This window comes from Oncorhynchus mykiss, chromosome 9 (assembly GCF_057628025.1).
Source record: "Oncorhynchus mykiss isolate SJ-2025 chromosome 9, ASM5762802v1, whole genome shotgun sequence".
Classification (NCBI taxonomy): domain Eukaryota; kingdom Metazoa; phylum Chordata; class Actinopteri; order Salmoniformes; family Salmonidae; genus Oncorhynchus; species Oncorhynchus mykiss.
In genome coordinates this window covers 27,407,126-27,422,372 of record NC_143030.1, presented here as the reverse complement: position 1 = coordinate 27,422,372, position 15,247 = coordinate 27,407,126, and the positions used below count along the sequence as shown (strand labels likewise).

General features: G+C 42.3%; 1 protein-coding gene across 4 annotated transcripts in view; it reads left to right on the top strand.

Moving 5' to 3' along the window:
* LOC110531778 (protein phosphatase 3 catalytic subunit alpha) overlaps positions 1 to 5,151 on the top strand; it is a 99,436-nt gene extending 94,285 nt beyond the window's left edge. For all 4 annotated transcript variants that reach the window (XM_021615192.3, XM_021615190.3, XM_021615191.3 and 1 more), the window contains one exon: positions 3,211 to 5,151. In XM_021615192.3, the coding sequence (XP_021470867.1) occupies positions 3,211 to 3,401 (191 nt within the window). In that variant the 3' untranslated portion in view covers positions 3,402 to 5,151. The remainder of the gene's footprint in view (positions 1 to 3,210) is intronic.
* Positions 5,152 to 15,247: the final 10,096 nt, after the last annotated feature.

The window sequence follows — 15,247 nt, the reverse complement described above, 5'->3', positions numbered from 1 at the left end:
CCCTAGAGGATGACGTGCATCAGTGACGAGACTCTTTTAGCTTATTTTTCCATGTGGTTCCTCTGTGGCCCTGCTGTGTCCTGTTCTCTTTGTTGAGCTGCTAATAACCTGTGTCTGACCTGTACTATGCAGCAACACAAACTGCAAGACCCATCAGCCCCCTCTCTCCACACCCATAATTTAATAATATCGCTAATTCCTCCCAAATTTTTCTGATCCAGAAAAAGGATATCCTGAAAATGTAACTGCTGACTACCATTATAGCCCCCTTGTCCCTTAGTAATTTGCTGCATGTTCTGAGCAGGCTTAACAAGTGGTTAGCAACAAGTACCTTTTGTAGTAGTGTCTATGCATGTGAGCGTAGTCTCACTGTTGTAGTACTTTTTCTGTGGTATACTGTATGTTTCAGTGTATGTGGGCCCCACTCTCTATTTTCCATTCATTTTTCTCTTTTCCATTTCCTTGGTCCTTTTGTTTTGTTTGTGTAGTACAGTGGTGGGGTGGTCTGGTCCTGGGGGTCCTCAGGTGTTTTCAATTGTGCCTTTTTGAAATATGCAGTCAAGTATCTTCAGGTTTATTTTTTGATAGAGCATCAGTTGCAAAATGTTGTTTTTACAGTTTCTTTTTCTTTTTTTTACACTATTTACTTCCACGTTCACTTTCACACTGAATAATTTGCACATGTATTTTCCCCAAAATGCTTAATTTCATCTCATAATTGACTTACATACACTACTGGTCAAAAGTTTTAGAACACCTACTCATTCAAGGGTTTTTCTTTATTTTTGCTATATTCTACACTGTAGAATAATAGTGAAGACATCAAAACTATGAAATAACACATATGGAATCATGTAGTAACCAAAAAAGTGTTAAACAAATCAAAATATATTTTATATTTGACATTCATTAAATAGCCACCTTATGCCTTGTTGACAGCTTTGCACACTCTTGGCATTATCTCAACCAGCTTCTTAAGGTAGTCACCTGGAATGCATTTCAATTAACAGGTGTGCCTTCTTAAAAGTTAATGTGTTGTATGTATTTGCTTTTTAATGTGTTTGAGCCTATCAGTTGTGTTGTGACAAGGTGGATGGGGGAGGGTACACAGAAGATAGCCCTATTTGGTAAAAGACCAAATCCATATTATGGCAAGAACAGCTCAAATAAGCAAAGGGAAAACGACAGTCCATCATTACTTTAACACATGAAGGTCAGTCAATATGGAACATTTCAAGAACGTTGAAAGTTTCTTCAAGTGCAGTCGCAAAAACCATCAAGTGCTATGATGAAACTGGCTCTCATGAGGACCGCCACAGGAATGGACAACCCAGAGTTACCTCTGCTGCAGAAGATAAGTTCATTTAGAGTTACCAGCCTCAGAAATTGCAGCCCAAATAAATGGTTCGCAGAGTTCAAGTAACAGACACATCTCAACATCAACTTTCAGAGGAGACTGTGAATCAGGCCTTCATGGTTGAATTGCTGCAAGGAAACCACTACTAAAGGACACCAATAAGGGGAAGAGACTTGCTTGGGCCAAGAAACACGAGCAAGGGGCATTAGACCGGTGGAAATTTGTCCTTTGGTTTGGTCCAAATTTGAGATTTTTGGTTCCAACCGACGTATCTTTGTGAGACGCGGTGTGGGTGAACAGATGATCTCCAAATGTGTATTTCCCACCGTAAAGCATGGAGGAAAAAGTGTTATGGTGTGGGGCTGCTTTGCTGGTGACACTGTCTGTCAATTTAGAATTCAAGGCACACTTAAGCAGCTTGGCTACCACAGCTTTCTGCAGCGATACGCCATCCCATCTGGTTTGCGCTTAGTGGGACTATCCTTTGTTTTTCAACAGGACCATGACCCAACACACCTCCAGGCTGTATAAGGGCTATTTGACCAAGAAGTAGAGTGATGGAGCGCTGCATCAGATGACCTGGCCTCCACAATCCCCCGACCTCAACCAAATTGAGATGGTTTGGGATGAGTTGGACTGCAGAGTGAAGGAAAAGCAGCCAACAAGTGCTTGGCATATGTGGGAACTCCTTCAAGACTGTTGGACAAGCATTCCAGGTGAAGCTGGTTGAGAGAATGCCAAGAGTGTGCAAAGCTGTCATCAAGGCAAAGGGTGGCTATTTGAATAGTCTTAAATATAAAATATATTTTGATTTGTTTAACACTTTTTTTGGTTACTACATGATTCCATGTGTTATTTTATAGTTTGATGTCTTCATTATTATTCTACAATGTAGAAAATAGTAAAAATAAAGAAAAACCCTTGAATGAGTAGGTGTTCTAAAACCTTTGGCCAGTAGTGTACATACTTTTCTGCTTGTGAGTTAATTATGTGATATATCAGCAGTGTTTTTACTTTTGTAAATATTTCCTGGTACAATGGAAACCTATTTACCTCCAGCACCAGACATACCCTCTTCAGTAGGTTTATGTTCAGTAGGATTATGTAATCCATTTGTCTTTCGGGTTATATAATTACGATAATATGGTAATTGGTGTTGATATTGTGTTGTAATTTACTCTGACGAATTGTTCATATTGAATCATTATACTTCTCTAATATCTTCAAAAAGCAGAATGAACACTACATGGGGTGGCTTATACCTATGATATTACAAGATGAGAATAAAAATAGATAGAATTGATCATTTAAGTGTTCAAAATGTCTCTGCGTGAAGAAGTTAAGTTATATACAAACTTATAAATACACGCACCCAACTTGTATTCTTACTGTAGTTGTTTCTAGGAAAACACTAAGCAGATGAAATGCACATTGGCGTGATACTATTGAGAGAAGCATAGTATAGAAATATATTTTTCTCACAAATAACTATATTGTTAAAATGTCGATGCTGTGGTTTCTGTGGGTTGGTCTACTAAGCCTCTGCTATGCTAACAACCATCAAGGGATTTTTCCATTCAGTGCAATGGTTTATATAGTCAACCATTTCAGACAAATGGATTTTTATTCGTTGTATGGAATTCATTATTTTGTCATCACATGACTTGATTGCTATCACAATTAATTATTGACTCTGAACAAAAACCAAAGGCAAACCAAACACACTGATGTGTGTTTGTGCTTCTGAACCAGAAATAAGTCACCTTATTAAATATTGTACATGTCTTTTCTACTTCTCTCCTCTAAATCACCCATTCCCTCCATTTTCCCCTCTCCATCCCTCCATCCTCCAGCCATCAAGGGCTTCTCGCCCCAGCACAAAATCACCAGCTTTGCGGAGGCCAAGGGCCTGGACCGCATCAACGAGCGGATGCCCCCGAGGCGGGACGGCCTCCCCTCAGACGCCAGCCTCAACTCCCTCAACAAGGCTCTGTCCTCGGAGACCAATGGCACAGACGCCAAGGACAGCAGCAACATCCAGTGAAGGGGCACGCTCCACCACGGCTGGTGGTGGCAGTCTGTGGCGACCAGGGTGGGTCGAACTACGGAAAGTTATTGCTCGTTCACTTTTTCAGGCCCTTGGCCTCCTCGAAGCTGGTGATGACGTGCTTGATTCTGAGACGAGAGAGGGAGAGAGAGAGCGAGAGAGAGCGAGAGAGAGAGCGAGAGAGAGAGAGAGAGAGAGAGAGAGAGAGAGAGAGAGAGAGAGAGAGAGAGAATTTATGAAAGCCCCTAGCTCATTTTACTGCAGGGCTCTCCAACCCTGTTCCTGAATAGCTACCCTCCTATAGATTTTCGCTCCAACCCCAGTTGTAACTACTCTAACCTGATTCAGCTTATCAACCAGCTAATTATTAGAATCAGGTACGCTTGATTAGGGTTGCAGTGAAAACCTACAGGACGGTTGCTCTCCAGGAACAGGGTTGGAGAGCCCGGTTTTACTGGATATGGAAATTTTGTGTAACTTCTTACTAACTATTGTACGTTTACAAAATACAGCACTAAAAAGGGCAAAACATAAATAAAAAAACATGTTTTTAACATATAAGGGTGTACAAATTAAGTAAGGACTATTTATTAATAACTTTTTTTGCTACTCTTATAAAATAGCTCTGAAATAAATTAGGCAGTCTTAAAAAGAATGTTGCAACATTGTTTAAATGCCCCAAAAATTTAAAGTTTTATGGTTTTGTACAGATTATGCTTACCTCAGGTTCATTTGGTGTGTGCTTTTGACCCAGATTTCTGGAAAATGGCAAATTATTACCTTGGTGATGAATACCTATTTTTTGGGGAGTTTCATAACTGGAATTTACATTTATATATTATTTGCAAATATGTTTTTGTTGTTTTTTGGGAATATAGATTTTATTGTGGCTTGCTGGAATTCTGTGAGTGTTCATTTTTCTCTTTTTAAAGTATTGCGAACAAAGTAAACATAAAGAACCTATATTGTGTAAAAAAAAAAACAATCAACTGAAAGTGTCTGCCTATGCATGTTTTATAAAATGAAACAAAGGAATGAATAAATGAATTGAATGCCTTGGCTACGGAGACCTGTTTTTAAATGTAGTGCGCTTAGTGAATATATACTGGAAACGTATATCGGCATTCATTAAATTAACACCATGATAATGCTTTATATGCCTTCAACTTCTTTTATAATTGAAACATTTAACTATCTGAGATGGAAAAGGAATCATATTTTTAACATGCACTTGTAAGTGCACACAGTCAGATTTAGCATGTTTGACCATTCTTGTGAGGTTTGTGGTTACATGTGGAACTCAAAATGCATGATAACTGTTAGTGCCATATAACGGGTTAGAAATGTTTGTTCTGTTTTGTAAACGTGCCACAGAAAGTGTAATTTAATTACTATTATTAATAATGTTATTGTTATTATTTGGAACTCTGCTTTGTATATCAGTTACAGGTTTGTTACTGCTTAATACTTTAAGATAAAACAAAAAAACATTTTTTTTTTAAAACTGCTTAAGTGCCCAAGTAATTCACTACACGACATAAAGCCTTGCTTTTGTAATTTAACTTCAAACCAGTTGGCAGATGAAGCATGCACTCAACTATGAAAAAGTATTTTATATTACTGTTCAATAAAAAATGTGCATGTATTTCAACTTAAATGAAACTGTTTATTTGTGTGTGGTATATTCCTATTCTCAGATTTCAAGTCAATGTAAACATAAAAAATAAAAAATGTATTACATCCTAAATATATACACTTTTGGAAATGTTTACTGATATTACATGGTCTACGCCAAAACATTCATAATGAGCTCTTCATAAATTATTATATATAGCATACTATTTATTTCATAAATTGGATTTCATAGCTGCCTCCCAAAAAGCATGTATCTCTCTAGTCACTGGAACTTAAGAGACTTGGCTTAAAGGAGAATTCTGCTTTTTACAACCAAATCTCAATTGTTGATGTAAATGGGACTTTGATGTAGCTGTTCCATTATTAGTAGCCATATTATAAGTTCAACATTTGCAAAACAACCAGTTTTCATAACTTCATAACTCTGAATATTCTTATAATTTTTGTGTCACAATAGGTTAGCTGTCACAATAGGTTAGCACCTACAATTTGCAACATATACAGGGTTTCCGGATACTCCCGTAAAGCCAAGCTCATTGGCTATCGAGTTAACTTGACCCCAATCGGTGCTTATTTGACAAACATACAGTCGATCAAATGAAGACCGGCCGCGTCATCGGCGTGCTATGAAGGCGTTGCTCTCTTACCAAATTTGTGCGTGCCATTTCTTCAGCAAGTTCACATGGTGAAGCTGGAGGGGTTTTCTCCGCCCTGTTTGCCGGACCTTGTAATTGACTTCGCCTACCCACTCAAGGATGTCGTAGCTAGGGCCATGCCACGTAGCCAGGAATTTACTCTCTGTTGTAGGGATCAGCACCAAGACCTTCTCGCCTGGGTGGAACTCTCGTGGTTAGGCCCCCCGGTTGTAGACACGCTCCTGGGCGCGTTGCGCCTGGGCCATGTGCTCAGTCACCATTGGCCAAATCGCCATCATCCTCATGTTCTACTATGCTGCGAAGGGGGGGTCAGCTGCTCTTCCCAGACCTCCTTGGCTAGGTCCAGCAGTCCGCGGGACCGATGGCCATACAGGGGCTCAAAGGGGGAGAACCCAGTGGATGCTTGGGGTACCTTGCGCACTGAGAACATCAGGTGGGGCAGCAGCTGGTACCAGTTCCTCCCGTCTCCCTCGATGACTTCTTCAGCATCTGCTTTAGGGTCTTATTGAAGCATTCAACTAATCCCTGTCCATTTGTGGATGGTACACACTGGTCCTGTTTTATTCGTAATTGATTGCAGACATGTTTCATCACACGAGTAATGAATGCGGTGCCCTGGTCCGTCAGGATTTCCCGCGGAATACCAATGGACCCACCAGATCCATTGCCACCCGCTCAAATGGCACTCCTATAATGGGCAAGGGAACCAAAGGGTTTCTATAATGTACCCTCAGAGCTGTGATCTGGCACTCCGGGCAACTACGGCAGTAGTCCTCCAAGCAGGTGGGTGTGGGCAAGCTGCAACACAGTCCTAACATACTGCCTGGGTATGAGTAACAAGTCATTTGTCTCCCCATTGTGCTTTACTGCCTGAATCAATAAATTACGCTCGATGGCGAAGTGGGGGTAGCGCCACTCACTTACCCCAGTTAACAGCCAGCCATCCACCAAAATCACCTGGCCCCTAGCATTCTGGAGATTGGGGTCTTCTAACTGGGCCATCCCGAACGGACCCGTGAGGATTCCCGTGTCGGGAGTCCGTCTGGGGCCTCCACCTCCATAAAGGGGAGCCTGAGGCCTTCCTCACACGGTGGCTCGCTTGCCGGGGCAGGGTCGTCTCCCTCCTCCGAGTCCGACTCGGGCCCAGTGGACACCTCTCGTGGCGGTGGGTGGGTTGCACAGGCCACCGTCCTTTCCTTTTCTTCCTACCTCACTTGCATGCCTCCCCAGGTCCCTCCTCCACAGTACCTGGAAGAGAGGGCAATATCCACCGAGGAGAATAGACACGGGCAGGTTAGGAACAGCCCCCACGAGCATCTGGCACTCCCCCTTCGGGGTGGTAAACCTCACCGGCACAGTTGGGTACCTCTTCGTGTCCCCTTGTACACAGGACACTGTCTCCTCCTCGTCCCCCGGTTCATCTTTCCCCTCTCGGGTGAGCCACTGCGGGTGGGCCAGGGTTACCATGCTGCCGGAGTCCAGCAGAGCACTGGTGTCGATGCCATTGATTCATACAGGAACCATCGGAGTGCGCCCACCAGGAGATGACATAATTCGCCATCCGGGTTAACCCAGAGCTGGGGGATGTGGAGGGCATGGCCTCCTCCCGGGAACTGTCCCGGCTCACCGCACTCATAGCAGCGCCTCTGATCTAGGTCCAGCAGTGGCTGACATCGTCGGTTTGGGTCATCCTGCTTCCCGTCCTCGGCTGGTTTTGTCCGGGCCCTCTTCAGCCCCTCACCTCTCTTTGTGTTGTTCTTCCCCCTCGCCTCGTCCCCTCTCTCCGCTCAGGCCCCTTTCAGCAGGTCCTGGGTGTTCTGGTGAGTTTCCACAGCGGTCAGCAATTCCCCCAGGCTCTATCGATCCAGGACGAGCTTGTCGATCATCGGTAAGGACGGTATGTCAGTCAGTAGCCATCCCTTGGTCAGGCGCACCAGGTCGCTCATCTGAGCACGGGGGAAAGGGGGGTGTCAAAGGCCCAGTCGTGGACCAGTTGTGCACAACGTGCGAGGCTGAATCTATAATGGCTCAGGATCTCACTTTTAAGCCCCTCATAATTTGCGGCCTGATCAGCGTTCAAGTCAAAGTAGGCCTTCTGGGCCTTCCCGGAGAGGTACTGTAGGGTGCCAACAGGCTGGCCCACTTGGGCTTGGGCCATCCGTCCCTCTGCGGCGTCCTCTCGAAGTTGCACAAAAACGTCTCCATGTCATCTTCCTCCCTTAACTTAACCAGGAACTGATTCGGGCCAGACTCCTGAGCCATCCCAGCCTTCAACTGGGCTACCTCCGCTACTAGTCTGAGGTTTTGTTGGTGCTGCTCCTCCAGTGCTTGCTCCTGGAAAGCCTGTTGCTTCCGCTGGCTGAGGATAAACTGAGCCACCAGCTCCTCCATGGTAATCTCCATACGCTCGACCCCACGGCACCCAAAGCTACTGAGTTGCCTGCATTCTCCACCATATGTGGTAAACCGTGGGGTGTTGGGTTGAGCATGCAGAGATTAACACAGAGACGGAGGTTTTAGTCCGCAAACACAACTTTACTAGGCCATGAAATAAACATAACAAAGAAAATCACGTAGGTTTGGCTCAGTCCTTCTTCTCAGCTTTGGCTCTGTGTCGGTCTCTTACGGTCCTCTCCCGCGGTGTGCCACAGTGCTCCTTTTATGTGGCCTCCACGGCTGGTTGGCACTTTCCCCTAATTACCTCCATTTGGAGCTATCCGTGTCGGGGTGCCCAGCTCGTGTACTCCCAGCAGAGGGAGCCAACGTCGCATCACGTACCTCCCCTCTATTACCACCCCCCGGGTTAGACCTCCTGGGATACCACAGTACCAACATTTGTTGTTTCTCCAAAATCTGCGATGGTGACATAAGGCGCTGCATGATTTACAAATGTCCCGTTAAAACTTGTTTGAGATAGGGGTTCCGCTAGCGGAGAGAAGAGTCACAGAAAGCAGAAATAGAGATAAAATTAATCACTACCCTTTGAGGATCTTCATCAGATGACACTCATAGGACTTTATGTTACACAATAGATGTATGTTTTGTTCGATAAAGTTCATATTTATATCCAAAAATCTCAGTGTACATTGGCGCTTTATGGTCAGTAATGTTGTGCCTCGAAAACATCCAGCGAATTTTCAGAGAGCCACATCAATTTACAGAAATACTCATAATAAACTTTGATAAAAGATACCAAGTACTATGCACAAAAGTATTGATATACTTCTCCTTAATGCAACCGCTGTGTCAGATTTCAAAAAAGCAAACCATGCAATAATCTGAGTACGGAGCTCAGACACAAAAACAAGCCATGCAGATACCCGCCATCTTGTGGAGTCAGTAAAAGTCATAAATGGCGTTATAAATATTCACTTACCTTTGATGATCTTCATCAGAATGCACTCCCAGGAATCCCAGTTCCACAATAAATGTTTGTTTTGTTCGATAAAGTCCATAATTTATGTCCAAATACCTCCTTTTGTTAGTGCGTTTAGTAAACAAATCCAAACTCACGAGGCGCGGGCAAGTCCAGGTGAAAGTTCAGACGAAAAGTTCAAAAAGTTATATTACAGTTCATAGAAACGATGTATAGAATCAATCTTTAGGATGTTTTTAACATAAATCTTCAGTAATGTTCCAACCAGAGAATTCCTTTGTCTTTAGAATTGCAATGGAACGCAGCTACCTCTCACGTGAGCACGCGTGATCAGCTCATGGCACTCTGGCAGACTCCTTACTCAATCAGCTCTCATTCGCCCCCACTTCACAGTAGAAGCCTCAAACAAGGTTCTAAAGACTGTTGACATCTAGTGGGAGCCTTAGGAACTGCAATATGACCCCATAGACACTGTATATTCGATAAGCAATGAGTTGAAAAACTACAAACCTCAGATTTCCCACTTCCTGGTTGGATTTTTCTCAGGTTTTTGTCTTCCCTATGAGTTCTGTTATATCATTCAAACAGTTTTAGAAACTTCATAGTGTTTTCTATCCAATACTACTAATAATATGCATATATTAGCATCTGGGCCTGAGTAGCAGGAAATTTACTCTGGGCATGCTTTTCATTAGAACGTGAAAATGCTGCCCCTTATCCCAAACAGGCTAACGGGATGCCTATCCCTAAGAATCAATTAGTATATTTGAGTTTAACCAAAATATTTGTTGTAATATTTGTTCTGTCTTTTCTGGTGGATTAAACTGAAATTGCAACCAACTTTCTATGACTTGTTTTAAAAATAGCGATATTTTGGAGATTATTTCATTTTCAAATAATCGAAAGTGAGAGGTTGTAATCTGAATAAAGGGAAAAAGGCCCTTCTTGAACATAGGATGAGACATTCATACTAATCTGCTAGAGAACCAGTTTGGATTTAAGTATAACTTTTGTATGACTGAAGCCTTTATTGAGAGGTCTAATGCTTTAATATTTAATAATTTCTGACCTCCGAATTCATACGGATTACAGTGCATTCGGAAAGTATTCAGACGATATTCAGACGTATTCAAAACGATACCACAGAAAAAAAGAAAGCATACAGTGAAAGTATTCAGACCCGTTAACCTTATTCTAAAAAAAGTATTTGTATTTATATCTCAGCAATCTACACACAATACCCCATAATGACAAAGCATAACAGGTTTTTAGAAATTTTAGCACGTTTATAAAAAATGTAAAACAGGAATACTTTATTTACATAAATATTCAGACCCTTTGCTATGAAACTCAAAATTGAGCTCAGGTGCATCCTGTGTCCATTGATCATCCTTGAGGTGTTTATTGATTGGAGTCCACTTGTGGTATAATCAATTGATTGGACATGATTTGGAAAGGCACACACCTGTCTATATAAGGTCCCACAGTTGACAGTGCATGTCAGATAAATAACCAAGTGAAGGAATTGTCCGTAGAGCTCTGAGACAGGATTGTGTCGAGGTACAGATCTGGGGAAGGGTAGCAAAACATTTCTGCAGCATTGAAGGTCCACAAGAACACAGTGGCCTCCATCATTCTTAAAAGGAAGAAGTATGAAACCCCAAATGACCCTTCCTAGAGCTGGCCGCCCGGCCAAACTGAGCAATCGGGGGAGAAGGGCCTTGGTCAGGGAGTTGATTAAATCAAAGTTTATTTGTCACATGCTCCGAATACAACAGGTGTAGACCTTACAGTGAAATACTTACTTACAGGCTCTAATCAATAGTGCATTAGGTGACCAATAGTTAAGTAAAGAAATAAAAACAACAGTAAAAAGACAGTGAAAAATAACAGTAGCGAGTCTATATACAGTAGCGAAGCCATAAAAGTAGTAAGGCTACACCAGTTAGTCGGGCTGATTGAGGTAGTATGTACATGTAGATACAGTTAAAGTGACTAAGCATATATGATGAACAGAGAGTATCAGTAGCGTAAAAGTGCGGTTGGTGGGTGGTGGGTGGTGGGTGGCGGGACACAATTCAGATAGCCCGGTTAGCCAATGTGCGGGAGCACTGGTTGGTCGGGCCAATTGAGGTAGTATGTACATGAATGTATAGTTAAAGTGACTATGCAAATATGATAAACAGAGAGTAGCAGCAGCGTAAAAGAGGGGTTGTGGGGGAGGCACACAGTGCAAATAGTCCGGGTAGCCATTTGATTACCTGTTCAGGAGTCTTATGGCTTGGGGGTAAAAACTGTTGAGAAGACTTTTTGTCCTAGACTTGGCACTCTGGTACTGCTTGCCATGCGGTAGCAGAGAGAACAGTCTGTAACGTGGCTGGCTCTGGTCTTTGACAATTTGGGGCTGGGGTCTTTGACACCACCTGGTGTCCTGAATGCCCAGTGTCACATCTGGAGGAAACCTGGCTCCATCCCTACGGTGAAGCATGGTGGTGGCAGCATCATGTTGTGGGGAGGTTTTTTAGCGGCAGGGACTGCCTGGTCCAGAGTGCTCAGGACCTTAGAATGGGGCAAATCTTCACCTTCCAACAGAACAACGAGCCTAAGGACATTGCCAAGACAACGCAGGAGAGGCTTCGGGACAAGTCTCTGAATGTTCTTGAGTGGCCCAGCCAAACCCCGGACTTGAACCTGATCTAACATCTCTGAAAAGACCTGAAAATAGCTGTGCAGTGACGCTCCCCATCCAACCTGACAGAGCTTGAGAGGATCTGCAGAGAAGAATGGGAGAAACTCCCCAAATACAGGTGTGCCAAGCTTGTAGCGCAATTCCCAAGAAGACCCGAAGCTGTAATCACTGCCAAAGGTGCTTCGACAAAGTACTGAGTTAAGGGTCTGAATACATATGTGAATGTGATATTTCCGTTTTTTATGTCTAAAATGTCTAAAAAATGTTTAAAAACCTGTTTTAACTTTGTCATTATATGATATTGGGTGTTGGTTGATGAGGGAAAACATTTTTTTAATCAATTTTAAAATAAGGCTGTAACATGTCAAAATGTCAAGGGTTCTGAATACTTTCCTTTAAGATGAGTAATGCCTGGGATGCTTTAGATATTTCCTTAACAAACACATTCCCACCCTGATTCTGACCTTCGATCAATAGCTGTATTCCCAAAGAGCAGAGTGAAAAAAAAAATATTATTTATTGGACCATAATAATAGTAACAACAATGATAATGGTCATTGATAGTGATTCGTCAAGATGAAACCCCAGCTAATTCAATAAATTAGAAAGTGTGTCACCCAATGTTAGCTTTTTCAAGCTACACTCTGCAAGATGCACATATCATCAAAAGTAGGCCAGTGCCACCAACATTTAAGACTGGTTTGGTGGGGCTCTGACAGTGTCACGAGCGTGAGGTAGAGCTGCAGCTGGAGTCCCTCCCAGTGGCCCTTGTCAGACTTGTTCAGTTGTACATGAGAAACAATGCACAATTGAAGGAAGCAGGTTCTAACATCCTGTTTAGGGAAGGCCAGAGCCTTGACTTTGGAATGGAGCAAAGTAATAAACCTCACAGGTAAAGCTCAAAGTTAATCTGATCGCGCTTTGTCGGCTATGCACCTTTAAAAGGCCATATTCACAGTTAACACAGCATATGTCGGTGAATAGCTGCAAAGCACAATTGGATTTAATCCTGGCCCTACACTTTTTAAAGTGAAGATTCACTGATATAATATCATTTGTGTCATGTGTGTGTGCACATTTTTTACACGATATGCATGAAGGCGCAAGTAACAACTATTGCATCAAATCCTCTAGCAAGCACATATCTGGATTTAGAATGCTAATTCAGTAGATCTATCCAGAAGTTCTTCAGATCTGTTTTTCATTCTTCATACGGGGGGAAGTGAATGTCTGCAACCTCAATACTATAACAACAACATTCTCAAGCAACCAGTGTGAGGTCATCTGGGTGCGTGGCACTCGTATGAAAACAAAGAAGAATGGAAGACGTCATCAACAGCATTCTGGCTGCTTCACACTCTTCCGCTCCATTCATTTTCTTCCACAATGAGCTGTCTTCACCAATCCCATAGAAAAAAAAGCAGTAATGAGCGTTTCTGAATACCGTTGAAGTCGGAAGTTTAACATACAAATCAAATCAAAGTTTATTTGTCACGTGCGCCGAATACAACAGGTGAAATTACAGTGAAATGCTTACTTACAGGCTCTAACCAATAGTGCAAAAAAAAGGTGTTAGGTGATCTAGAATTTTTTTCCCTCTGGTTGCACATTTAACATGTTGATAGAAATTTGGTCGAACTATTTTTAGTTTCCCTGCCGTAAAGTCTCCGGCCACTAGGAGCTCCGCCTCTGGGTGAGTGGTTTCCTGATTGCTTATTTCCCTGTACAGCTGACTGAGTGCGGTCTTAGTACCAGCATCTGTCTGTGGTGGTAAATAAACAGCCACGAAAAGTATAGCTGAAAACTCTTTAGGCAAGTAGTGTGGCCTACAGGTGGATTGTATTTATCATCATTAGTCATTTAGGTCAACATTGGATCATTCAGAGATCCTCACTGAACTTCTGGAGAGAGTTTGCTGCACTGAAAGTAAAGGGGCTGAATAATTTTGCACGCCCAATTTTTCAGTTTTTGATTTGTTAAAAAAGTTTGAAATATCCAATAAATGTCGTTCCACTTCATGATTGTGTCCCACTTGTTGTTGATTCTTCACAAAAAAATGCAGTTTTATATCTTTATGTTTGAAGCCTGAAATGTGGCAAAAGGTCGCAAAGTTCAAGGGGGCCGAATACTTTCGCAAGGCACTGTATGCTTGGGGTCATTGTCCATTTGGAAGACCCATTTGCAACCAAGCTTTAACTTCCTGACTGATGTCTTGAGATGTTGCGTCAATATATCCACCTAAATTTCCGCCCTCATGATGCCATCTTTTTTGTGAAGTGCACCAGTCCCTTCTGCAGCAAAGCACCCCCACAACATGATGCTGCCACCCCCATGCTTCACGGTTGGAATGGTGTTCTTCGGCTTGCAAGCCTCCCCCTTTTTTCTCCAAACATAACGATGGGCATTGTGGCCAAATAGTTATATTTTTTGTTTCATCAGACCAGAGGACATTTCTCCAAAAAGCACAATATTTGTCCCCATGTGCAGTTGCAAACCGTAATCTGGCTTTTTTTATGGCGGTTTTAGAGCAGTGGTTTCTTCCTTACTGAGTGGCCTTTCAGGTTATGTCGATATAGGACTTGTTCTACTGTGGATATAGATACTTTTGTACCGGTTTCCTCCAGCATCTTCACAACGTCCTTTGCTGTTGTTCTGGGATTGATTTGCACTTTTCGCACCAATGTTCATCTCTAGGAGACAGAACGCGTCTCCTTCCTGAGCGGTATGACGGCTGCGTGGTCCCATGGTGTTTTTACTTGGTACTATTGTTTGTCCTTGGAAATTGCTCCTAAGGATGAACCAGACTTGTGGAGGTCTACAATTATTTTCTGAGGTCTTGGCTGATTTCTTTTGATTTTCCCATGACATCAAGCAAAGAGGCACTGAGTTTGAAGTTAGGCCTTGAAATACATCCACAGGTACACCTCCAATTGCCTCAAATTATGTCAATTAGCCTATCAGAAACTTCTAAAGCCATGCCATAATTTTCTGGAATTGTCCAAGCTGTTTAAAGGCACAGTCAACTTAGTGTATGTAAACTTCTGACCCACTGGAATTGTGATACAGTGAATTATAAGTGATATAATCTGTCTATAAACAATTATTGGAAAAATTACTTGTGTCATGCACAAAGTAGATGTCCTAACCGACTTGCCAAAACTATAGTTTGTTAACAAAACATTTGTTCAGGGGTTGAAAAACGAGTTTTAATGACTCCGACCTAAGTGTATGCAAACTTCCGACTTCAACTGTATATGAAAAATGCATAGTACTAGGTAAAAAAATATATATTTTGAATTTATTCAGTTTTTCATCGCTTTCCAAGAATGAGATCCCTTCAGAAAGATGTGCGCTGCTTCTGCTCATACTTTATATATTTTTTTAATAATTAATTGAAATTATGAATAATCAAATTGATGGCTTTGAGTTGCTATAGGCAGTGATTTATACACTCTTTTTTTGCATTTAACACTTCACACAAAAAAAT